The sequence below is a fragment of the Echiichthys vipera genome (genome assembly GCF_963691815.1).
Source record: "Echiichthys vipera genome assembly, chromosome: 4".
Lineage (NCBI taxonomy): Eukaryota > Metazoa > Chordata > Actinopteri > Perciformes > Trachinidae > Echiichthys > Echiichthys vipera.
In genome coordinates, this window is record NC_139829.1 from 14977552 (window position 1) to 15004438 (window position 26887).

The following is a 26887-nucleotide window of genomic DNA, read 5'->3' on the forward strand; positions in this document are numbered from 1 at the left end:
CAGGAGGCATGGGGCTGAATGAAAGCATGACTGACTCTTCACTTTGTCCTGCCATCACTGTGTTTTTCTATGCATTTCTGGAGAGAGGCTGTCTGCTGGTGGGTCCAACAAGCAGGGTGCTCTGCTCTCCATAATATAGTTATCTTGTTTCCTAATATGAAGTCCATCAGGTTATTTCTGCAGCAACTATTAACCTAACAAATGTCCTGTTAATCATGTTTCTTAGGCCAATGATTTATTGGTAGTTAAACCATGATAATAATAAAGTACAGCACTTATCAAAACCAGAGATTATAAAGTGATTTACAAGGACAAACTGAAAAATAAAGAAACCGAATAAAAGGGAAGAATAGGTGAACACATTTTCATAGGTCATTTAAACTCAATACAATTGTGGGAAACATACCCTGGAGAGCAACAACACAGTCTTCCTCTGTATTATTGCGCTCCAGCATACGTTTCCTACAGTTATATTGATCCAAAATGAAGCCACCACACTTGTAAACTCCACCTCTTTGTTCTCACTGGACACAGGGACTGAATTCATGACCAAACTCTGGATCAGAAAGATTCAGATTTAAAGATGATTGGAACGTCAGTGATATTTGTTGTGTCTAAAAACTGTTGGGAAATAACTTGTGAGAAGTAAACACTTTACACTTAACATTGGTGTGTCTGTGTGTATTTTATGAACTGAACAGTAAGTAGTTATTATAAGCTGTGCTCTTGAAAATGAATCTTTTAGAGTGTCAAGTCTCTGTGAACTGGGAGTCAAATAGAGGAAATTAAACCATCTGCAAGAGCATCGCCCTTAATCCAAGCTACCAAAAAGCAGTGTGAGCAAACCTTTCAGAATTAAACTGCACCAGCAGCTTCATCAGTTAATTGAAGATTAGTGTGATTAGATAGCTAGTGCTAAAGGCCAACGGCTGTCTCCGGCATATAATGAATTCATAGCTGCTTGTCATGGTCATGCTGTACACAGGATAACACGGGCCAAAGCCAGCAGCTCAGTGCCTTAGAAATAAGGGACAGGGTCACAGGGGAAGGGCAGCGGTGGCCTAGAGGACACAGAGGTGCTCTTGAGGCTGTAAAACTGTGAATGGGAAAGGTACATGCTTAACTTACTGCCTTGGTACCCTTGAGCAAGGCACCCAAATCCAAAGTAAAATGGTAGAGGAAGACTATAGTTGCACTGGGTAAAGCTGAATTAACTATATTAGCCCAGACTCACATCATCTCTGGTGTATCTCATATTGTCCATCATCAAAAATGGACAATATAAATCCAAATAGTTGCAAATACATTTTCTGTCATTCAACTAACAGCTCTTCAACTAGTAATCAAGGAAGACATATCAGTATCTCTTCCGCCATTGTCAGTTTTTACTAGGAAATCAAGTCGAATGTATGGTGGACAGAGTGAAGGTTAAAGGTCAAGACAGATGGCCATCTGACATAGAGCTGGGTCTGTTTGACTTTCCTGCCTGTTAAAAAAGAAGGATTTCCTTGTCACTGTGTGCATAACATTGCTAGATAAATATTGTATATTATTATTATTATTATAGATATTGGGGTGTACTGCTGCTCATGGAGGAATTGTTGGGTCTCTGTAAATCATGAATAAGTCAGAGTATGGTCTTGACCTACTCATTACATTACATTAGCTACATTTCCTTTAGTTGATATTTAGTTGTCTTGGCCAAAGCGATTTACAATAAGTGCATTCAACCATTAGGGTACAAACCAGAAGAGCTAGTGTGTTAGCTTCAAATAAGCCAAACTACAGAGTGATACACAAGTGCAGGATGTATGTGCAATTACATTTTTTTTAATAAATTATACGTAAAGTGTCTTGAGATAACTTTTGTTATGATTTGGTGCTATAAATATATTATATAAAAATTGAATTAAAGAATAAATGTTGAATAGATGGCAAAAAAAGATCTGAAGCAGACAATTGAGTATAATTTTCACTTCATCTATAATATTATATTAAATTGTTGATAAACAATATACTATGGGCTTTGCCAGACGAAGGACCCGCAGTATATATCACAGACTGTATAAATGCATAAACCATTAATTCATTTATACAGTCTATGCCATATACTCTATATCATAGACTGTATAAATGAATGAATCATTTATAGACTCTATGGCATACAGTAAATCTAACATGCAGGTGTATCATCAGCCGGTAGCAGCTGTCGAAATGCCACCTTTCCAAGGGCAAAGGCGGGGTGCGCCTGTTTTAAATCCCCGATCATCCGGATGACAAACGGAGAACGGCACAACGTCGACCCCGCCCGATCGAGCTGGCCGCGTACAACACAACAAGTGCCCCTCCCAGGCGATCACGTGACAGGGAAGGAAAAAGGCAAAGAAAGAAGGGAAGACAGATAAAGAAGAAAAAATAAACAACGGGAGGATTATCTTGGCCGACAGGAGGAGGCGGCGTCGTCTTTATCTGCAGGTAATAAATAGCTAATAAACATAATGTCGTCATAAACTAACTGCCAACTGTAAGTGCTCGCTATCGTTCAGTTAGTGGTCTGCTGGAAAATGCTGACGCTAGATGCTCATTTGTATTCACTAAAGTGGCCAAACAGCGGTCAGCTGGTGAACACAGAGACAAGGGGAACTTTATGTCTTTTTTCAGGCTGTGTTTCCATTTGTAGTTGTTACTAAAACTGTTAAAAGCTATGAATTCCCGTAAAGTGCTGATGTGTCAAAAGCTTGTGACCAACCCCATAGACTGTATATAGACCAACCCCACTAACAAACCAGCAGAGGTGGAAAAAAACATGTTTCCCTCTCATGTCTGAAACCAGTTACGTCCTGTTCTCTTCAACTCGTGGATGTAACTGTCAGTATGTATGCAGTTAGAATAAAAGTGTGTGATGCCTTTTTGTCTTTTCCAGCCATCGTTTCTGGAAAGAGAAAAGGACAAAAAGAAGATGGAGACATGTTATTAGCTCCACCTGTGATGGGAGGACAGCGGTGGATAGATTTCAGCTGGATATGAGATAAACACGTAAGTCAAACTTTAAATGTGAATTTTATTTGACGGCATTTTGTTACAGTCCAATTCTAAGTTTGCACCAGTAACAATAAATGTAAAAAGCTACAACACAAATAAATGAGTTGTTTTAAATAAGCCCCAGTTTCATTTCTTAACAGATTAGATTAGTTATTTACACAGAGGGGAGGTCTGAGCTGTAGTTTACAGTTGAACATGTGATTACAAAGCTTATAACCTAACAATTTCTCCCTGTTGTATAAGTCGGCCTATATTTGCAGTGGGTCAAGTCTACGCAGTATTTTTTCTCTACTACACTATAGTTTTACTATGCCTGAGGTTCTGTCTGTGTACTTGTAGTGTGGTAGTTCAAATAAAAGTGAAAGCACAGTGTTTGCACTGCCATGAGGGCTGGTAGGATGCCTCAGTGGGGATTGGACAAGATAATGTTAGACCTGATTGGCAAACATCTGCCTTTCTAAAGTTCCCAGGAGTAAAACACTGAATCAATCTCTTTTTATTTTGTACCTGACCCTGACCTCTTTTTAACAAGAGAAGAGCAAATAGACTGTTTGCCCACTGAACATAAAACATCTCAGATCCTTATTATTATATTACCATGTCAATAAACTAAAAGTGTACAGTCCTGTAGCTCTGAGAGAAAAGAGTCTGCAGTTTTTTATTTTAGCACAAGTTAAGAGAGCAACTAATCAGCTAATCTGCTGGTGCAGTAACTTGCTTAAATATGGACTAATCCCTTTAACATTGGGGATGACCCCTGTCTGTGCCATGCTCTTTAGGTAAATAAAGAATCTACTGAGGAGAGGGGAAGAAGATGAAGCTGAACGAACGCAGTGTTGCTCACTACGCCACCTGTGACTCACCGCCAGACAAGACAGGCTTCCTGTTCAAAAAGGGTGAGCGCAACACAGCGTATCACCGCCGCTGGTTTGTGCTGAAGGGTAACATGCTCTTCTACTTTGAGGAGCGCGACAGCCGAGAGCCCATTGGTGTCATCGTCCTTGAAGGATGCACCGTGGAGCTGTGCGAATCAGCCGAGGAGTTCGCCTTCGCCATCAAGTTTGACTGTGCCAAAGCTCGGGTGTACAAGATGGCTGCTGAGAACCAAGCAGCCATGGAGTCGTGGGTGAAAGCGTTGTCAAGGGCCAGCTTTGACTACATGAGGCTGGTGGTAAAGGAGCTGGAGAGGCAGCTGGAGGAGATCCAGGAGGCTGCAACAAGTGGCTTGGTCGGGGCTGGAGTTGGAGGCCTGCAGGGCAGGCCTAAGTCCTCCAGGCGAAACCAGGTTGCACGGTCCAGGTCTGGAGCATCCTCTTCTTCATCATCTTCATCTTCTTTATCATCATCATCATCATTAAGTGCGCCTCCGATAGCAGGTCCCTTCTCTGTCCAAAAGAGCCTCCAGGACGAAGTGCAGCTCATTTCTGATTATTCCAAGGAAGATGGAGTTGCATGGAATAAAACGCCAGGTGCCTTGGCTAACGGCTTTGTTGAGGGAGCGCCTTCCTGTGTGGCCTGGGAAGCCTGTGCAGACTCTGGGAATACCACGGTGATTGGTTATAGGGCTGATGGGGTGAGGGCTCCACCGGTGCCACCCAGGAGAAGAGGAGCGTCTCTGGACAGTCCTGTCTCCCCTGGCACCGGCTGCTTCTCCAAACTCCATGACTGGTACGGCAGAGAGGTGGAAGAACTGAGAGTGCAGTGGCTGCAGAGCCAGTAAAGTAATGGATGTGGATTATCTCTTTATTTCCCACAGTTTTATCATTCCTTCCTGATCTTTCTGCAATATTACACCCCTATGAACCTAACAGACGGGCAACAAAACAGACACTTATTTGCAAATTGCAATCTTATGACCAATCAAAAAACACATAAAAGTCTGAGATTGATTCCAGATCTTGTCTGGCACAGGGGAATCGATCTGTCTTAAACATTAACACTATCCATTGTACAATCCAATACAAAGTATGCTCTTTTTCACAGTTTTGAGTGTCATTTGCCAAGGAAAAGTAGATAGTAGTAGAAAAATATGCTGTTATATTATTATGTTGCCAATATTCAATATTATTTCTGCCCTTCTAGCTTCCAAACATACTTGTGCAATTATTTTAGTGTCAATTGTCTTTAAAGCTGTAGCAACCTTGATCTAAAACCTGTTTTTCTTTAGGTGTACATGCAATCTACACTGCTAGGCATCTGAAAACACCAAAGAAAACCTACAAAAACCTGCTAAATTTACCACATTAAAGTATTTTTCCTGGCCACATACAGTATATAACAATATAAAGACATTGCACAAAGGAAATCGCCATGGAACAGGTTACTATAGTGACAGGCTATCCATGGCGTGCAACGGTAACAGGAAATCCAGCAGGTGTATGGGTAATGAATACAGTGGTAAGCCATTTGTACGGTTAATAATGTTTTTACAGTCTAATGGCACCGCAACAATTAACAACATTAAAGTTCAGTATTTCGAACTTCCTATAACTTTCTGAAAACTGGGCATAAGAATAAGTGTTAGGGGGGAAACCAGGACACTGGTCCAGATTCTCCTCCTTAGTCTCAGTGGGGCACATCTCAGCCCAGAGACCTCGTGGTCGCTGAGGTCAGAGCATCCTGCCAGACAGTCACTGGGGATGGTGGTGGGAGCTGGATGTCTCGCTCAGAGCAACACACTGTTATTTTTAGCCCTTGTTAGCCAGCGGCCAGATGATGCTGTGTCATAAGAGTGCTTTTCACTAAGTTCTCTTTTGACCTTTGTATTTTATCCTTGAACTTACAGGACTTTAACACATGTCATTGTCATTCTGTGATCATTTCATATCAAATCATCTTAATTTGATTATGCTGTTTGTTACAGCTGATTATTGTGAATGTTACTGAAAAAGTGTAACTGCTGGAGGCCTATACTGTATGTGAACACCTCTTGGTTTTATAAATATTCTACTATTCCATGTTGGAAATTAACACCAGCAGTCTGCAAAATGGGCCTTTAAAAAAGTATTGCTACTACTTCTATATTTCTATATCCCATAGCTGTTTACATGTTTGCTTTATGTGCCTTATGTTATCTTTTATAACTCTGTTGTTGCACTTACAACCATTACAATAGGACCACAGTGATGAGATGGTTACTTGTACTGCTGTTTTTCTTTCTTTCTTGGCAAGGCTCATCTCATTGCAATCGTTTTTTTGACAATGGCTCTGTTCCTTCAGTCTGCATCATTGCACAGCACTATCATTCCTGTTATACACTTGGCTTGGACTAAATGTCAATGTGGGAAGGAGCGGTACAACAGTGCGGATTGTGTTGTTGTTTTTTAAATAGCAGCATTGAGGCGGAGTGCTTTTGACACGTGTTAACTAAAACTCTTGTGCCAATTCTATTAACTCCAGAAGAGTGTTACTGTGATAACAGATGACACTAGTCTGCTTCTTAACAATAATATTTAAACGAAATTGTTTGTGTCAAATTAACCATATAAATGATAATCTTTATTCAAGCGTGCCAAATGAGGAATGCAACCTAAATGCACAATAATCAATTTGTCAGTTGATTTTTTTTTCGATTGACTTCCACGATTGTAGTACAAATTTTCAATGTTAAAGTACACAATATGAGTATTATTTTAAATAACCGATAATATTGAACACATTGTCCTGATATGGTACCCTGAAACATGTTTGTTAATTAAGCATTCGCTGTTAACCACTCAATAAATGGTGTTAAGATATTCCTTGGTGAACAGTTTTCTGTTATAACAAAATCTGATGATCTGAGCACTTGAGTTTGGATTTCTTTATAATAAACTTGCAATCAGACAGTCATAAGTAGTATTACATTATAACAATCAGTAACTGGTAAAGATGGAGTGGATATAAACGACTTTATATACTGCTGGCAATCATAATCTTTAATAATGCATTAAAATGAATTAGTTCTTGATTAGTAATCTAAATCTACAAAGTACAATGTTTCCCTCAAAATGTATGAAGTAGTACTTTAGTAAATGTACAGCACTTAAATTCCAACACTGAATTCATGCAAGGCCTGGGCTGGCCTACTGAAACCACACACATTCTTGGCGCTATTCGGCTTAAATGTCACCAGGTGGCGCTGTTCAGCAATTTCAAACAGTAATCTAACATTAGACTTCAAGGAAATCAATGACTGCTGTTACAGCTACAGTAGTGAGATGAAAATAATATAAGCAACAGAAACCAGCAGGACTGTAGTGTCTCCAGAGAAGAAATAATTTTCTAACAGATAACTTGTGTCTTTTAATTTCCTTGTTCCTCTTGTGTAGTAGGCCTAACTAAAGAAGACACATGTGAGGTCGTCTGCTAGTGTGGTCTGGTACTGAGTTACCCTAGCAACAGTGTGTCGTACTACCTGTGTTTAAGTCGATATAAATTGCTCTTTTTAATCCACGTTTGTCCTCTTATGCGCCATCATCTTAACCCTAGAACACTATCGCTTATATTCAAAACACCATCTCTAACGCCGGGTGATTGTTACCCAAGATTAAATAATTTCTCCCAGGGGATTATTCAAGTATTTCTGATTCTGAGATAATACACCCAATAAAAAGTACTTGTCATCAAAATATATCAAAACATTACAATACATGACACATCTGAGTAGTTTTCTTTTATTTTAAAATGTGCCATGTCTAACAAAATGAAAGAAAAGCATCATGAGTGGACCATATAAAAAAGCTCCAAAATTACTGGGAAAAAAATGAAAGATGGAAACTTGTTTTTTGGTTTGCCCATTCCCGTGTCATTGGCACACAAATAACACTGTCCCTGGGTAGTATCCACCAAAAACCTACTTGACCTTCGATCACTATTGCTGGGTGAAAACCACCCAAACATGTGCCTGAGGGAAAAGTGTGTTTTGGATTAGGAAAACACCCATGCCATCAAAGATGTCAAAGACAATGCTGAAGCCACCCAGAGACCCATGATAAACGCAGCAATGAAAATCACATACATGTATTTGCTCGGTTGAAAACCACCGGACAATGTTGTTCTAGGGTTAAGGAGTTGTTGTAGTAAGAGTTTAGGCTCCATCAAACAGATAATGCAGGATATGTCAGTGTAGAATTAACATAAAAGTTATAGCGGGGACAGACATCCTCCGACAGGAATCAAATGTGCAGTATCTGAATTCTTGATAGTCTGGACAGTTTGTTAATCATGCACATGTTGTATCGTACTGTACTTGACCCTCCATGACTTGACCGGAGAGCTACTGGCTGCAGACAGCATCAAACATCCTGTCTGTCATTTCAGCATAAAAGTACACCTTTAAAAACTGGTGTGTGTGTGTGAGGGTGTGAGGGTGTAGTTGTGTGTGTGTGTGTGTGTGTGTGTGTGTGTGTGTGTGTGTGTGTGTGTGTGTGTGTGTGTGTGTGTGTGTGTGTGTGTGTGTGTGTGTGTGTGTGCCCGCGTGCGTGCGTGCGTGTGTGTGTGAGGGTGTAGTTTGTGTTGCAGGTGAAATGTGTTGCATTGTACAAAGATAAGGTTCTGTTATTCAGCCTGCCATCATTGATATAAATGAGGTGGACAAAATAATAGAAACACCTCTCATTATAAAAATCTCTGAAACGGTTCAAACTAAAACTGAAGCATTTTGAAATGACTGAAGGTAGGATTTATTGAGTGTGGATATGTGAAGTCAAGGACATATTAAGTATCATCCCCCTGTATATTAAGAAAATGAGAATAAAAAAGCTTCTTGAAATGTACTTTTATTCACAGCCTTCTGTATAATTAGGTATGCATAACACACAAACACTTCCTTCCCAGATAACTTTTTGAATTAGACACATATTTGCCAAAACAAATACGTGCCTATCTATGAAATCAAACAATAATATGGGCAAAGAATTAGCAACCTCCAAGAAAGCAAAATTCCCATAGTTAAGCACTTCAAGCCCCACAGAATGAACGACAAGAGCAAGCGGCGCACACAATTAGCCTTTTCCAAGTAAACTGCAACATTTATAAATGTTTTGTTAAATCAATAAACCATTTGTGACATTGCAGATATTTAACACCAAATGTTGACAAAGATGCATTGCATCGACTACGATGAGTCATACAGAATATTTGAATATATTTACTCAAGTAGCCCACTTTAGGTCTCCTTAAGTACAATTTTGAGTATGTATATATTATGCAATTTTATAGCGACTTTGAATCCACTTCATTTTGCCAGCCAACATACATCTTACTCTACTACAATAACATGAGTTACAAGTGACTGTGGATTCAGATAGTTGATACAAAATATATTAACTAATAAATTATGATATATTATAGATCAAGCTGCAACTGTATATACAAATGTTAAAAAAAAATCGAACAGCTCCACCTTTGACAGCTGTAACATCAGTAATGCTTACATGATGCATGATGATAATAAACAATGCATCAGTTATTATAATCCAGTCTATTATTCTGAAATATACTCTGAATAATGAAATACTACTAATTGTGGAGCAGGGGTGGAATAAGTCAGGCTTCTTACCACTCCTTTTCTAATATGTGAGTTGATAAATTTTTTTTTTGCTTAAATTCTTTTTTTTTGGGTGTTTTATTTTTTGTCTGCTTGCAACATGCAATTATCGTTGTGCTTTATTTTTATTATTTTTTGATTCGACATAAACATTTCAAACATTCAACCAATCAAATGGGTGATTCTGCATAATAAGTACTTTTACTTTTTTATTTGTAATATATTTTGATTTATGATTCTGATGTTAACGCTTTTCCTTAAGTAAGTAAGTAAGTAAGTAAGTAAGTAAGGACTTTCACTCCTTATAGAATATGTTTGTAATGTAATAAGGAAAATAAATAACCTACTTCCTATGTTGTGCACAGAGGCCCCCTCGTGGGTTAATGAGGTCTTGATTAGTGCCGCCATCACTATTAAGCCTCTCTTATTTTGAAACAACAGAGTCGGAAGCGTTGCTATGAATTTCCTCCGACTTGACACAGCTGGACCGCGGCACATTTTTTTTCTTTGACAGCGGAAATGAGAAGTCGCCACTTTTTTTCCGCGTCAAGTTCGTGGCTGAAGTTTTCTATCCTTTTTTGTTTGTTGCGGAGGATCTTGTCGCATGCACTCGCAATGGGAGAGAGAAAGAAACGGAGTTTTTAAACATGCTGCCTTTTCCTCTGATGTCCAGTTTTGCTGTTGCTCCTCACCGACGTCGTTTTGAGTTACTTTAGAGACTCTTCTCGACACATTTCCGTTATGCGAAGTCCAACTTGTTGGTTAGTCGTCGTGCTGCGGTGGGTGCCCATCCGAGATAACGGAGAACGTGAGTATGTTGTGAGGGCTCTCCACTTTGTACTACCTTATCTTCTTAAAGTGCTTTTTACCATCACTAAACTCTTAACCACATGGGGGGATGATGATCCTAAAAATGACGAACCGCACCAGTAATGTGGACATTTATGGCATCCGTCCAAAACTAATTTTTTCCTCGCATATAATCGTCGAAGAAATGTGCTCGTGTGAAAGTTAAAGGGCTCTGCATCTCTTCGGCTCGGGGTCCGGTGGTGCAGGAGTAGACTTTTTGGTCCAAAAGAGTATTTTTCTATTAAAATAGAGTCCTGTTTGCGGGAGTATGTCTTTGAGCAGCTTTGGCGTCACACCAACACGAATAGTTGGCACAAAAGATGCACACAACATGTGCTTTTTTTCCCCTTTGCTTTTGTTTTGCAACTTTGCAGCAGCTTTAAGCGTGTGTGCATTTCTGTGACATGTTTAGTATTAATTTGGCGCAAATCCACCAGCGCTTGTCTCCATGCTGATGTCGCAATATGCAACCTATGGGGACGAATCTGTGATCGTTTAATAGGCCAAACGTTAAGTAAAAACGTCACTTTAACCGTCCACCATAACCAACACATTAATAGTGTTGAAATGTGACCTTCACTGTTATTGTAAGAGGCGGTCGTATTGTGTGTTTGCTCGAGCGTATGCGCGTGCTCGTGCAGTGGTCGCCCCCCATGACTGCAGGATGGAGAACAGGAACAAGTGGGGAGCAGCTACTTGGTTTCATAATCAAATTTTGTGAAGCAGTAAATCAAAACAGTCGTTTCGGTGTGTGGGGGGTTTGGAGGGGATTCACTTATTTTCCATAGCTCGCGCATTTTTTTTAATAAATACAGGTTTGTGAACAGGAGGATATTTTTATATATTTCCTATATAAAAGGGGCCCAATCTCCACATTTGTTTAGGCATTCTGGAGCAACAGGTGGGAGATTTGGTGTTTTCCAAAATCGTAGTTGAATAGTTTATATTCCTTTTAAACAAGGGTGGAAAGTAACTTAATACATGTTTTAATACATCCAGTACTGCACTTAAATATAATTTCAAGGTACTTTACTTTGAGCATATCCACTTTGTGCCACTACTCCTGCTCCTCTATGTTTTGGAGGGCAGCATTGTACTCTTTAGTTCGAATGAATGCAGGACTTTATACACTGTCACATCACTTACGTTTACTTAAGTAAGACATCTGTGTGCTTCTTCCACGCTGCCTTTATATCACAATAGCCATACACAGTGTCTCCCAAAGGTCAACAATATACTTTGGAGGGCTTCCTGCATCTGCCAGCTTGTTTCCATCACAATAATACATCAGGCCTCAGTTGAACTCTGAGAGAGCCATAGTTTTGTCAAATGTAATATATCCAGTGTTAGATGACTGACTAACATGGCTAACTGTTGAATGAGCTCTGGTTTGATAACAAGGCCACAACTATCAGTTGGTCAGGCTGGAGTACACATAATGATGTACCATTCATTTGACTGTCCCACTTGGCTGCCTTCTCTTTGAAATAACAGGAGCGGATGTTAATGTACAGTATTATATATTAGCTGTTCCTTGGGCTAGGTTTTAGGAACTTGGAACAAACTGAATGACACCAAAGTGAATTCATGAACCACTGCCATTGTTAAAATGTGGCAAAGTATATTTTGGCAGCCAGTACTACATATGCAGTTGTAAATTCTTAATAAAAATTAAACTATTGATAAAATAATCTGTCAGAAAGGTACATTTTATAGATAATCCAGGAAATTAAATACCTGACAAGGTCCAATATGTTTTCACGATGACCTAAATAAACTGGGAGATATTAAAGGGATAGCTACTACGATATAACAGTATGACAAATTTAGATTGTCTCATTGTGTATGTATACCACCCACCCTTACAAATTATTATTGTTATCATATTACCAGCTGTGTCATATTGCCAGGCCGTCTTTAAAAAATTATATCATCTATGAAAACACATTTGCAGTGTACATGTTTACCCCTTGCAAGAATCCCAACAACGTGCTGAGGTCTGCATGCTTTGTTGATGCAGTCGTGTTGATGTGATAGGTATCACACCTTGAGTCATTGAAGCACAAAAGAAAAACATGCCTCTAGGGTGGGGAAGTAATGCCAGCTAGACTGTACACAACATTTTCCATGGCAGACAGGTTTAACTCTGTGGATCCCAGAAAAAAAGGCAGCCTTTAATTTAAAGGTTTGCTGCAGCTCCAGATCTCTAATTGGCGTCTACAGCCACAAGTGTTTCTGATGAATTTCAGAAAAGTGTTTACTTCCCTACAGACTTCCTAGGTTTCTGACAGTTGGATATTTTGGTGCTGTCTTCACTTCTCTTTTGTTCAGTGTCGTTTGGACAAGAGAAGTTCTGTTCTGGCCTCATGCGCAGTTTAACACGACTACAGTAAAACCTACAGATGAAATGACTATAACTCCACAATATTGACAAAGGTCATTTTATGACCATCAGGTCTAATGACCATGTGAATAGAAATTCCCTCTTTTACATTTTCAGCACTGAAAAAATCTTGGACTCTCCCTAGAGAGGGGGATGACGCTTGTTCAGCATGATTTTAATGAAATTTTCTGCAACATGACATGATTACTTGGTTGGGGAATTTATGCATCGCAACACAATATTGTCTTGGTTGCTGTCAGAGACGACTTTCCTTGAAAGAAGAGACTCTAGCCTCTTGGAAATCTGACATTTTTTAAGCGAATAGCGTGCACATTTTGATGCACATTATGTACATGCTATTCGCCATGGACCAGACAAAGTTCATGGTTCAATGTCTTTAAAGATTATATTGGACGCCAGCTCTTCTGCTTCCCTCAGAGGCTCTAAGAAATCCACTGATGAGACCACGAGAGAGATTTGACCCACAGCAGCCCAGTGGGGAGAGAAGGGAAGGGGAGGGAGAAGAAAAACAGACGTTTTCTAGCAGTTTGTGTGTTATGTGATTTGACTCATACAGCACAGCATCCAAATAGTTAAGCTTAAAAATGCGTGAATTACAAATACACACACAAGGCATGCAGTAGGAGGGTTCCTGCTTGTGTGTTTGCATGGGTTTGGGGTTGGATACACACACATGCCTGTGTGTTTTTTCAAAAGAAGCAATAATTAGAGACTGCATGTGTATTGCAGTGTGTTTACCCCAATGCACCCCTGTTCTTGTTGTTGGAAGAATGTTGATTACAGGCCCGATTTAGCTGCAGCAGAATGAGAATGTCGCTGTGTGTGCTTGTAGGCCCTCCAGTTGCAATACATTAATGGATTTGTGCGTGTGTGTGTACAAAGTTAGGTTGCAGGATGGGGTCAAGAGTTTGGCTTTTGTCAAACTTTAGAAAAGAAACACACCCTGAATGTTTGCTTTTTAGTGATGAGAAGTGTATCCAGGTTTCACAAGTGCTTTCATATAGAGTTGCAACAGTTAGTTGATTAATTAATTAGCTGATTGGAAACTATATCATAAATGGATTCATTGTTTTCTGGTATTTTCTAGGCAAAATTACTAAATATTCTCTGGTTTCAGATTCTCAAGTGTGAAGATTGGTTGCTTTTTGTTTGTAAAATGAGAGTAAATTAAACACATTTTGCTCTTGGACATAAGCTAACTAAAGAAAAGCACTGTGGCCTCTGGGAGACTATTTTGTACATATTTTTAAAAATATTTCACCAATCAAACAGTCAGTCAATTGAGTAAATAATCTGCAGATTGATTGATAATAATCATCAGTTGCAGGTAGCCCTGCTTACAAATAATTTGCAATGTCACATGAATTTATTCCCTACACAAGAACAGTGTTTGGTATCAGTGCGGAGATAAATCTCAAAACAGAAACACTGAAACTCAATTGGCTCCTCATTAGTCCCAATGTGGTAAGGATTATAACCCCTAAATAAGCCATCCTGAGCTGATCGGAGTGACCCCCCCAACAACCCCCCCACATACACACACCTACATAATGTATAAAGTATCTCACATCTTAAATACTATCATGCGTCAGAGTTCACAATGAATCATGAGCACATCTCGAGTACGGATGACTCATTCATAAAGTGCTTGTGGATTTCAGCCAGAGATTTCTGCCGTACTCTCCCCGGCTGGAACATTTGAGTCTTGAATACTTGAATTGGCCAACTTGTACTGATTTGTCTCAGCTGAGTTGTGAATGATGGATTGTTGTTTTCAGCTTTTCAGAAACTAAGCCTGCGTTAAAGGGCTCCAGTAATAAGTTGAAGTCTGCTTTTGGCTCTGTAGCCGAGAAAACGCATACAATTAAACTGTTCGGTTATTCAGTGCATGAGTATGAACATTCAGAGCATTAATATAAAGCAATAAACAAATATTTTCTGTGTAAAGGTTTAATGGAGTAATGGCATCCTGAGCAGAGAAGGCAGTCTCTCTCCTTCTGTGTGGGTCGTGATACGCATGTTATTACATGTAGCTGCGAAAAAACGCCAGTATTTCACTAATTAGGGAGTGGTCTGTGAGAGCCGTGTGGAGGCAGTCCCAGCCCACTTTTTTTCCCCCAATGTTTCAAGTTAAGCTCTTTTTAATATTCTTTGATATGCACATTCAGACAGTGTTTATTTTGCCAGTGTGTGTGTGTGCAGGAAAAAGTTTCAGTGCATACATCCAGATTTGTGCAGTGCATTACCTTGTTGGATCATTTAGGCTTGTTTCGTTAAATTGAAGACGTGACAGACACAGATTTACTTATTTTACTCTGTAATGTTTATATATTGAAAGGCAACACCAAAAGCTGAAAATAGTCAACTCGTTGATCCACAGAAAATGAAGGTTGCAGCTTCTCCAGTGTGACGATTTGTGGATTTTTTCTCTTTCTTATCATTGTAAATGGAATATCTTTGGGTTTGGGCTATTGGTAAAAAAATGACACCTTTGAGGATGTCACCTTGTTCTCTGGAAAATTGTGATGATATTGTTCACCATTTTCTGAAGTGGAGAAAATTCGCAGACAAATCTATGATGAATATCATCATCAGCCCTAAATGAGCACAGTAGTAAGGTTGTCCATAAACTATGACTTGAACTTTATATTAGGGTTGAGAAATAATTCTGTTATCCTCCTCATCATTGGTCATTATCTTTCATGTGATTGTGTTGTCATTAGATTTTGTGATATTGTAGTTCACATTAAAGTTGTCAAAAGTACCAATACTTTTCAATAACACAAGTTTCGAAACTAAAATTGAATTTTCCCTTCTTCTTCTTCTTCTTCTTCTTCTTCTTCTATATCATATCAACATTCGTTAGTATCGAAAGTATCAAAGCTATAAAAAAAAAAGGGAGATCTACATGAGATTTTCAACCCAAGGCTGCAGAGATGAAACAACTGGGAAGAAAATTAACTGTGGGTTGGTACGTGCTCAAGGACTTGTTGTCGTGTGCAAGTTGCCTATTTTGTGTGCTAAAGAGTGAGTTAATACCAGTATTGTATCAAAGCTTGAAATTCTGGTATTGTGACAACCTTAGTTCACATTCTCATATCTGAATGAATGATACGTTTAATTTAAGATATCAAAAACATCCTGATTTAAATCTTTTTTTTTGAAAAGAATTGGGATTTTGTTCTCTGATCCAAATTGGATAAACACTAGTTTGACTTTTTAACCTGAAAATCTGATTAATTCAGTAAATATCACGTCATTATTGACCAATATGGTGATTATAGCAATATAAATTTTGTCCATGTAGACCATGTCACTCAGCAGCTGTGCGTAATGAACGGATACGGCACAGGAAGAAAAGAAAGGCATTAAATGACAGGTTGTTTGTGAGGCCTGACAGTCACTACTACTGACTTCCTTTAGTCTCCCCTCCTCACACATCACATCCATCCATGCAGCCAAACCCCAAACTTAAGTTCTCTCTCTTCATTTTTTTTTTGCCTTTCATTATGTCTCTGAGAGCCCTATATTTTAGTATTTCCTTGACAAGCCAGGGTCTGTCTTGTAGGCTAATGATAGACTGCAGACTGTGCGGAGACGTTTTGTATTAGTCAATGGTAGGCTGCCGGACAGCTGGAAGGATGCTTGTTAGTGAAAATTGTACTACTGGGGCACATAATCATCATATATACCTATACTGTTATCTTTTATGGTAAACCCCAGATTTGTTTTCCGTTGCAGCTGTGATGGGAAAAGTGATCTTGATACTTCAGCATACTGTTGGTTTCCTACTTTTTAATCCTTTCTTGCTGTGTGATTTCCTTTCTTATCACAGATACAGCCTTTTAGCTTTGTTCCTTTCTCAACCTGCCTCCCTCTCTCCGTTCCCAGACCACAGGAAATGACCAGAAAGCTGCCGGGCTTTATTTCTATGCGTCTCAAGAATAGCAGCATTGTGTTGTGTTGGAGCCTGCATTGTTGTGGGAAAGTTAGAGCTAGAGAATATTCTCACAAAAACAAAAATCCTGTGTTTCCAAACTATACTGCCTCCACATATGCATTACAAAAGATGCGTCTCCACTAGTTCACAGCTGTTCTGCCTCTTGTTTTGTTTTTTTATGTGTTATTATAAAGGATAGTTGCAGTTTCAAGATGCAGATTTACAACATACATTTTCTCCTTAATTGATGGTTTTATTTGTAAGACTCTAGTTTCGAAGTTAGTTTAGCTGCAGGCTCCCTCTCTTGATTTACCCTGAATCAGCTGATGCTTTTGGAAGTTAAGGAAAAGGGTTATCTCCATGTTTCGGTGCTACTTCCTCCTTTACAATATGTTTTTTAATTATGTAAGCTCTGCACGTCTCGCTTTCTGCTCTGCTTTTTATCAAAACTCTCTCACTTCCCACTAACAGGAGCACTGAGACTTATCCCTGCAACTACACATCTTTTCTCATGTCAGCCACCTTCTTTTATTTAGCTGACCAATCAGGCAATAAGTAAATAAAAAAACACTTCTATCTGCACGTAGCTGTCAGATTATATCATTGATTAATAACAACTTGTACTCATGTATAAAGCAAGAAGTGAAAGGGATGAGAACAGGTCACTTGGTGTCAGTTCACGTTAACTGGTGTGTTGGCTAACAGTGGAACAGGCTGTTTTGCTTGTCATAGCAATATTGAACTGTTTTGGTCTGTCCTTTTTCCTCTCGTAACAACAGCCTTGCATGATAGATGCTTGTACTCGGGAATGTCCCTGTTGTATTTTGATTAAATTTGGTTTGTCTTCATCATAATGCAAGTACAGATGCATAGATTTGAGACCTGGATCGGATATCGGCCCCGATATTGACTGATTAGCTTGATCGGTCCAGCATTCTGATCAAGTCATTTGTTATTTATTAATATCATATACAGCAATTCGGTTACTTTAATTATTTTCGCTGCTAATGTACACTTTATTTGTAAATAAATAATATTAAGTTTATCTGTATTAATCTTTTTTTAAACAAGGCTAAATGTTTACGTCAAGCCTCATGCCTTTACTCACATGGCAAGGTACACGGTTCATTCATTCGACGGTAGTACTGGATCGGTATCGGCCGATACGCTCAGCCCAGTTATCAGTATCGGATTGGATCGGAAAAAAACTGGATCGTGCATCTCTAAATGCAAGGATGGAATAGTCACTGCAATGATTTTGGTTTCATTACAGATGATGGAATATTAATATTGATCAGATAATCGGGACCTCAATATTGATACCTTGGTCATCGTATGCAGTTTGGATTTTATATTTTCCCACTGCACTCAAAATAGTCAGTTTCCACTTTGACCTTGATTATAAGCTAGAGCTGCAACGATTAATCCTTTAGGTGTCAACTATTAAATTAATCAGCAACAATTTTGATAATGAATTAATCGGTTTGAGTAACTTTTAAAGAAACAAAAGCATGGAAGACATATTTTTGTAGGCCAACCCAGAAGTTAGCATTGCCCTTGTTCCCTCGACAAAAATGTTATTGTTGGTTTTTGGATTATTATAGAAAATAAGATCTGTTGAGAGCAAAAGTTTGATACTAGCACCTTTTTCTTAGCAAGATAATCTTCATAATTGGACACCACAGATTTTTGAAAATATAATCACCAGGAGTAAAAAGCTAATGTTAGGTTTTAAACGTACTACACCACGGTCACATGACTTTAACATCACCACCTCTAGCTTCCTTCAATCCTTCAGCACCACCTGTCTCCTCCATGTGTGAAGGCTATTCATATAAAAATGTTATGGTCCGATTGCTACAATAGCTCTTTCATGGTGAACACATGTAAAAAGATTATTTGTGTTGTAGCTTTCCACACAGATTAATTACAATCGCATACTATTTTAAGTAACTGCACTTGTGCTTAAATTGACATTACTCTTTCCACCCCTGATGTAAGAATGTATTTTGGTATGGTGTGTGTCTGTCTCTGTGTGTGTGTTTTTGCATGTGTGCACTGGTTACTGCTTGCCAGGGCAGGGCAGGGCTTCCTGTTGCTGTGATTGCTGCCCAGGCAGAGCAGAGCAAAGATCCTTTGGTCTCTGTTCCTCTTTGGCTTTACCACCTGGACCTTCACCCACAAACCTGGCACTGTCTACTCTGGCGCCTTTCACCAGCTCTGTTTTCCTCACTTCCTGCCTGCCTTCTCATTATCCCCTTGTCTCTCTTTCTGTCTCTCCATGCGACCCTTGTTTCTGTCTCCTCCTCCTCTTTATGTCTGACTCCCTCCTCCTCTCCCTCCTCTCTCTCTTCTTAATAAGCCCCTAACTCCCGCGGTCACACACTCACTCTCTCCCAGCTTTGTAAATTTATCCCTAACTCTGTGATTCATTCAGTGATTCAGAGAATGAAAATGCAAAGGTAGTAACAAAATCTGTTTTTCATCCTGGACCTTGTGATGCACATGTTGCTGCAATATTTTCTTCAATTTATTTATTTTTTCCACACCCATTTTATTCCCGTAAAAAAGTGTGTTTGATGTCTCAGAGAGCCTCGATGCCATGCAAACTAATTGAGTTGTAAGCAATAGATTGGATCCGGCTGATCTCAATTTATAATAAGGCCAGAGCTATATAAAGGTCAGAAGGATGTGGCCTGCTGTAAATTGCATTTTGTATAATGAGTATGACAATTAGGAGCACAACCTTTTAAATAACCATAGAGGTGTACATGTGGACACATTCTCAGACGAGTTACTCACTCACATGTGTCTCTGTCTGTGCGTTAGAACAAGAAAAAAGGTGGTGTTATATGTATGCATGTTTAAGTATGACTATTAATATGGAGGTTGATGTCTGTTTAATTTTTTGCAAGGGACGCAGAAACAGGATTGATTAATCCACTGAATATCTTCAAAAACAGTCAAAAAGAGGCTGTTTTATGTAATGCTAGAAGAGGATCTACTATCATCCAAAGTTGGATGGCATTTTAGCTCAAAATCAGTTAACTTATCAGCTAATTTCACCTCTAGATGGCAACAACCTATCCTGACTCTTCAGATGGTTTGTTACACAGAACCATCTGAGAAGGCTTCATTAGAAACTGATTGTAAAAGGGCAAGTGCTTTCAAAACATACCTGGCAGGTGAGTGGATGAACCATCTGTGTATATAACTCTTGCAGAAGGAAAAGAGAGAAAACATTGTTTGTAACTTGTGTGTGTGTGTGTGTGTGTGTGTGTGTGTGTGTGTGTGTGTGTGTGTGTGTGTGTGTGTGTGTGTGTGTGTGTGTGTGTGTGTGTGTGTGTGTGTGTGTGTGTGTGTGTGTGTGTGTGTGTGTGTGTGTGTGTGTGTGTGTGTGTGTGTGTGTGTGTGTGTGTGTGTGTGTGTGTGTGTGTGTGTGTGTGTGTGTGTGTGTGTGTGTGTGTGTGTGTGTGTGTGTGTGTGTGTGTGTGTGTGTGTGTGTGTGTGTGTGTGTGTGTGTGTCAAACAAACACAAGTGTCAAACAAGAGCTTCTCCCAAGTAGGGACAACAGGGAGCACACAGTGGTGTGTGAGAGCTGATACCAAGCACTTGAGATATAAATAGGACCTCCCCGCAACAAGGCTTCCACCAGCAGCACTGATAATTCTGTTATGTAAGCCTCAGTCTTTGTGTGTCTTTCTAGATTTTAATTTCTTGGTTAGAAATGAATGCCATCGCTCTTATTTGAAATCTGAATGTTGTGGTCGTCTGAGGCTTCAGCTCGGCAGTGTGTGCATTTCACGGACAATGTTGGTTTCAAGGAAATTGCATCTTGACTTCTCTCGCAATAAGCCATAACCAGGATACTGTTTACTGTGTCCACCACAGGATAAGTGCTAACTTAGCTAACTGCCAATACACTTTTGGCATTCAGCAGGAATCGCATACCACTGCATCACACGTTCATCCCCCAACGTGTCCAGATGTTTATCCAAGGTTGTGTTAAAAATCAACTCAGTGAGCTGACACGAGTCATGAGGTTACTCACGCTGACAAGACCAATCCATGTGTGTCTTTCATGCATCCTGTTTCTTTCCTGCTTGATTAAAATAAGGCTGTCCCCAGTAAAAATTTAAAAAAAGAGTTAAGTTCTACTTCTGTTGTCAGAAGCAACTAAGATTTGAGGGAAGGTAAGCACTGTGCTACACATTTTTGTTGTAGTGTATCCTGACTTTGTATAGGGCTGAAATTAACCTTTTAACCTCTCTAGTTCTTAAAATTGTCTCTTTGAATCATAGATAGTCAAAGTCATGAAGGCAAAGTATTGTAGATGTCACTGTCTATTTGCTATTTCAAACAACAGTGGTTGAGCTGCAACCTCTGTACTTTCACAGTCAGTGTCAGGACATACAGACAGTATCATTTTTGTGGTTAAACTTTTTTTTTCTTGTCAACAATGTGGACAGAAGTTTCTCAGGGTGCTTATGGTGTCGACGCTGCAGGAGAAGCTGTGTTAGGCATACGAGAGGGATAAGGAAAGCAACCACTGTGCTATGTGTGTCTGTACCCGTGAAGAATGTAGGTATTGAAGAAGAAGAGGGGCGGAGTGATAAGTCAGGTGAGGAAGAAATAAATGAGGGAATGCAGGAGCTACAACAAAACAAGAATCTCTTTTGCAGGGACGTTTCCATTTGCAACTTAGTGTGTTTGAATTGGCCTAGTTTCCCCTGTCATCCCCTGCTGAACGCTGTCTACCAAAACAATAATACGATAATAAAGCACCAAGTTGAGGTTAGAGGTCCTGGATAAGAACAGAGAAAGGAGACACACAACTGTATTAGCCTTTTTGTTTTCCCTCACAACTTGAACATGGCCCTGTTGGGCCCTCAGTTAAGGTGAAAGTAAAGGAAGCATGAATCCAAACACATCTGGAGAGCCTCATACCAGAGGACAGAGAGGATGAAAAGAAAGGGAAAACCATGGGAACAGAGACGTCCAAGACCCCAGAGGGATACGGCGAGAGGAAATGTGTGTCTACATATGTGTGTGCGTGCTTGTGTGTGAGTGTCAGTCAGTCAGTCACTGCTGAGTCATTGCTGGGCTGGCCAGGCAGATAGAAACAGGCTTCTGGGGGGGCCAGCTGGAGGGGCACAGGGGGGCATGCACTGAGCATGCTCTGAAATGTACAGGAAGGGAATTAGTTGTTGTGACAGGACATATCCAGGAACTTTAGTGACGCAATATTTCTTGGTGCCAAGTTTTCACTCCCTCACTGACGCACGTGTCCCCCTGGTATGTTAGATGATACTAATGAAAAGAATTAGCAGGCTTGTTGAGTGACATGATCTTAAGAATTCACCACCCAGAATGTTGTTGTATAGGTAACGGAAAGGGAGAGCGGGGTTAGCCGAGAGATAACGAAATGTTGCTTCATGTTTGGCCCGACCCCCTTCTATTTCTTGTGGTTTTCTATGATCTGATGGACCGCAGCCTGTGACCCCCACTCAAACCCACGCCTACCCGTATGCACACACGCACTCATACTTCCTGTATTTGATAGGACCCCACTTTTCTGCACTGGATACAGATGGTATGTACATGTACATACGCCACATGTTCAAGATTGAGAATGATAAACCCTCGTTAATATTGTAGCTGATGTCTTACTGTGAGTTTATTCAACTGTTGCTCATTTGTGGATGGGATCTTTTAAAACACCACCAGCTTATTTAGACATCAGTGTTTTCCTGCCAGTATGTGTTTCATGATGAGATGTTCTAAGCATCAGCTTTTGTTGAAATAGTTAAATAGGTATAAAGGTAATTGTTTGCTGCATGAGAGCTGTGTGAACATCCAGCAACTCTGCGGCTGATTATACAACATTGTATAATCTATGGCCTGTGCTTAAACCATGAAACTCCACTGTTGCATCAGCTTAGGTCTGTTGTGGTTCTTTGAAAATGTGTCCTTCCTCCTACTAATCATCTGTAGCTATGGGTTGAGCGTAGGGCTGGGCGGTATGGCCCAAAAGTTATATCACAGTATAATATCATGGATGGGATATAATTGCTTTCATTGCTGTTTGTCTTTGCTCAAATTAGGTACACACGGAGGATGACTGTCACAAAACTTTATTTTATTATCTAGCTTGACAGTCAGTCATAACTGAGAAAGAACATAAACTACTTTTTAGGGAAATTTCTTTCAGGGCTGAATTACTTGGTATCGGATCATAGCAGGCTTGAGTAGTCGCAGATTCAGATACCAGCATTTAAGGCAGTATCTGAGGCATTTCCGATACTGGTGTCAGTGTTGGAACAACTCTAGTTGCCAGGCCATGATGACGGTTAACACTGTGGACGGCCACCCGTGATGACATGACTCTGACACTGAGCTGGCTGAGTACTTTGCAAGTCCCAACTCAAGAGGGCAGCTGGTCAGCATAGTGTAGTTGAAATCCATACCACAGGCCAAATTCATACCGGTGTACTTTCTGTACCGTTTATACCATCCATCCCTAGTTGAGCGTACATGGGGTCAGCAGTGTTTACACACGATCAAGGACAGGGGTAGGGCTCTCATTGAATACTTAGGAATCCATCCTGTTTCCTCTTTTCTGTGAGACTCTGTGGTTAACTCTAAAACCACCTTATTTCTTTGCTCTACTTTAATTACAAAAGTAGCAGTTAGTGTATGCACTGTAGAAGAACAGAAAGGTCAAAGGTTTTTGACTTTCTGCACAGAACACCGATGGAAAATAGGTGCTCTGACATTACTGATGAAGATGTTTTCATGTGGCCAGTGAGGGAATATGTCCATATTATGATAAATAAAAACCTACAGGTTTGTACAAATAAAGAAAAACCTGCTGAGATTAAACTATTCGGCATACAGCGTATCAGTATACAGCAACAGAAGCAAAGAAGTGAAACAAAGCACAGAACAGAGAATAAGTAGCAGAGACCAACTGTCCAAGCTGCCCAAGGCCACCCAAGCACCACCAAATCTCCCCAAAAACCCTAGAAAAATAGACGTTCACTATATACTTGCAGCGTCCAGGAGGCCGGGAACTTTGTTGCATGTCATCCCTCCGCTCTCTGCCTTAATTTCCTGTTACATATTTACAGTCTGCTCTCAAAGAAATGGCAAAAGTGGCCCAAACATTTTTAGCAGCCAGAAAAATTTAAGAGATTTTGGCAGTCTAACAGAATGCAGTAAGACCAAACTGCCAATTGGACAGCAAAACAATCTAAATCATCATCAAAAGCAGTTATTCAGTTCACAAGGCAGAAGTTTAGAGGAGCAGAAGAGTTTATTTTGAGAAGTAAACAAACATGTTGTATCATCATCCGCTGCATATGGAATGAGAACATGATCTAACGCACGATCTCATGCACAGAGCTCACTGTGGTTTGTATTAGAACATTATTTTCATATTCCTAATCAGGTGTAATTCAGCAGTATACATTATTGAATATGATCAGGCTAGGTGTGACAATGGTCAGAGATCAAGTTCTTTAGCCCTTTTATCATTTCATTTTGTGAATTTGATAAAGTTGTTGTTGTTGCTCTTTGGGACAGAAAAAACTGACAAATTGAGCGAGGAAATGGGGTGTAGAGTCAAGTGATCACATTCCACGTAATGGCCCTGAGAGAATGAAGTCTTTAAAAACAAATTAAAAAAAAAAAGCAGAAGGAACATTGACAGGTCACATGTAAGCACACAAACACACAGATGGTCGAACAGGCAGTGTGGTCGATTGAGAAATATTCTAACCGTACTTCCTCAAACCAGGAGCTCATTCAGTCCGAATGACTGAGTACTGTTTTCATTCATTTCAAATACTTTAGTCTTTGCCATCCATATCAGTGCAATTTGGAAATGATTTAGTCATTTGTATTGAGTCTTCTTCACTCGTCTCATTTTTTTCCTTCACATTCAGACTTTGAGTTTCTCAAGTTGTCCTTAAATATATGCACTGCCTGTGTTTTTGCTCTTGATTCAATTGACTGTTTTTCCACAAATTGAATGGTTACCAATTGTCCTTTTAGTGAACTGAGGCCGTCCTTATCTTATCCTCTCTTCTACTCTACGACTGGTTGATTGCCAGAGATTCTTTGCAGGCCCATGTAATCCAATTTTTGCTGTTTAAGATGGAGTACAGATAAAATCAGACTTTTGGCTGTCCTTTCTCAATGTTTGAACTGTTTCAAACTTTCAAGTAGTTCAAAGAAATGCTCTGACTGGTTTCCCAGTTCCATCTTTGTGCTCCAGTTCTTGCACAACACTCCACATTATCTTGATTTGCCTCTAATTACATTTCCATATCTCTCCTTTGTTTGTCCCTCAATCATCTTTTTTCCCTGCTTCTATTCTAAACCTTTCATCTCTCCACTTTTGTCTCCAAATCAACCCCTTGACCCCCACCTCCTCTCTAAACTTTTTTCTCTTTTCCTCTTTCCTTTTCTGCCTCCTTTTTTTCTTGCAGCAGTGATTCTCAGCCGCTCTGGTTACTGCAATGAATGGTAACACTATCCATCCAGCCAACACCACCAGCACAACTGCAGGAGGAGGCCCAGGCGTGGCAGCTCCCCCAAGAGGCTGGAGGGAATTCTGCGAGTTGCATGCCATTGCCACAGCCCGGCAGCTGGCGGGACACTACCGGAGCTTCGCGAGGGAGCGTCCACAACATGATGTGCTCCCACCTGAGACCTTCTCCAAGCACTTCACTGACCTCTTCCAGCAGCACTTCTGCTGCGAGGTCGACAAAGATGGCACTCCACTCAGCCAGAATACATGCTCCACTGCTACCGGTAGTGCCTCCTCCACCACTCCAGTTGCCCCTGCCCTTCCGTCACAAGCTGTGATTGGGCGACTGCGGATCACATCTTTGTCTGGGGTACAGGACTATCGGGAGGCGGGCCGACCAAGTGGAGGTGCTGCCCTGTTTAATGTGGTGTCACCAAAAGTGGAGCCGGTGGTGGTGAGTCGGGAACAGGAGCAGCCGTTGCGATGTGCTGCAGGAAACTCCTTATCAGGAGCACCGGTGGTGCTCAGAGGGTCCACTCGTAGCATCGGCAGTGGGTCGCTACTGATTCGTAGCTATAGCAATGAGGAGATTTCTGGCACTGACCGTCGTCAGGTATCTGAACGGTACTCCTCTGACTCCTCAACCTCCAACCCTGCACACGCTGAAGTCACACATTTTTCTGTCAGTCAAATCCGAAACACCGTAAGACGGCTTCTAAAGAAACGGCCCAGCCTTCCCTCATCCCAGGACCTGTCTCCTAGCAACTCCAACCCCACCACCAACAACAACAACACTCCCCCAAATAATGGTGACAGAGTGGGCGGGTTTTCCTCCACAAATGAGGAAGTGTCATCCTCTTCCTCCCACTCTTCCTCTTGTCTGAACTCTGAAGCCACGCCCCCAGTCTCTTCACACGTGTCTATGGCTGGAGTAGCCTCTCACTTCCTTGATCGTTTCCGTTGGTTACGCAGCGGAAGCATGAGGCAGAGGACGTCAGAGGTGAGTGGCTGCTGTAAAGAGGGCCAACTGAGGTACTTGCTGGTGGACGACACTATCTCAGACACTCTGCCCCGCTGGCAACGCTGCCGCCTGCTGGTCAGGAGGATCAGGGATGCTCAAATCGGAGGAAGAGGAAGAGGAGGAGGGGAGAGATACCAGTTGGAACTTTATGATCCTCCAAAGGTAGAAACATTTGCTCATACATTTCTACACACATATTTTATAAAAAGCACTTATTGGCTGTAAGTACACATTGTGGGTGCAACTGGGGTCATGCATTATACACAAGTCCATTAAATATACAATTCACCGCATTCTAAAATACACACATTGCACTGGATTATTATAGTCGTTACTGCCACTCCAAACGAAGTGTGCTTACTTATGAATGGTGGCTAAAAAGGCTCAATAGCACATTGATTACACAGGCAGGAGAGAGGAAGTTGCATACATGTAAATATCCTGAAATGAGTTAGAACGATATTTGCTGTCCGTCTTCCAAGTTTTTTTGTCACATTAGTAGCATGAGCAGTATGCTGCACATGCTATCATATTGTTATTTTTAGTTTTTGGATTATAGATCAGTTGT

At 40.4% G+C, this 26887-nt stretch overlaps 2 protein-coding genes across 2 annotated transcripts in view; both read left to right on the top strand.

Annotated features, from left to right (window-relative positions):
- The first annotated feature begins 2347 nt into the window (after positions 1–2347).
- Positions 2348–6752, top strand: LOC310945565 (sesquipedalian-1-like). The gene is made up of 3 exons (XM_083911696.1): positions 2348–2475; positions 2924–3036; positions 3822–6752. The coding sequence occupies exon 3, from the start codon at positions 3857–3859 to the stop codon at positions 4760–4762; it is 906 nt and encodes a 301-aa protein (XP_083767822.1). The 5' UTR covers positions 2348–2475; positions 2924–3036; positions 3822–3856; the 3' UTR covers positions 4763–6752.
- Positions 6753–10133: 3381 nt separating this feature from the next.
- Positions 10134–26887, top strand: part of sh2b3 (SH2B adaptor protein 3) — a 51095-nt gene continuing 34341 nt past the window's right edge. Inside the window, exons 1-2 of the mRNA XM_083911677.1 lie at positions 10134–10379; positions 25261–26481. Coding sequence (XP_083767803.1) covers positions 25288–26481 — 1194 coding nt within the window. The 5' untranslated portion in view covers positions 10134–10379; positions 25261–25287. The remainder of the gene's footprint in view (positions 10380–25260; positions 26482–26887) is intronic.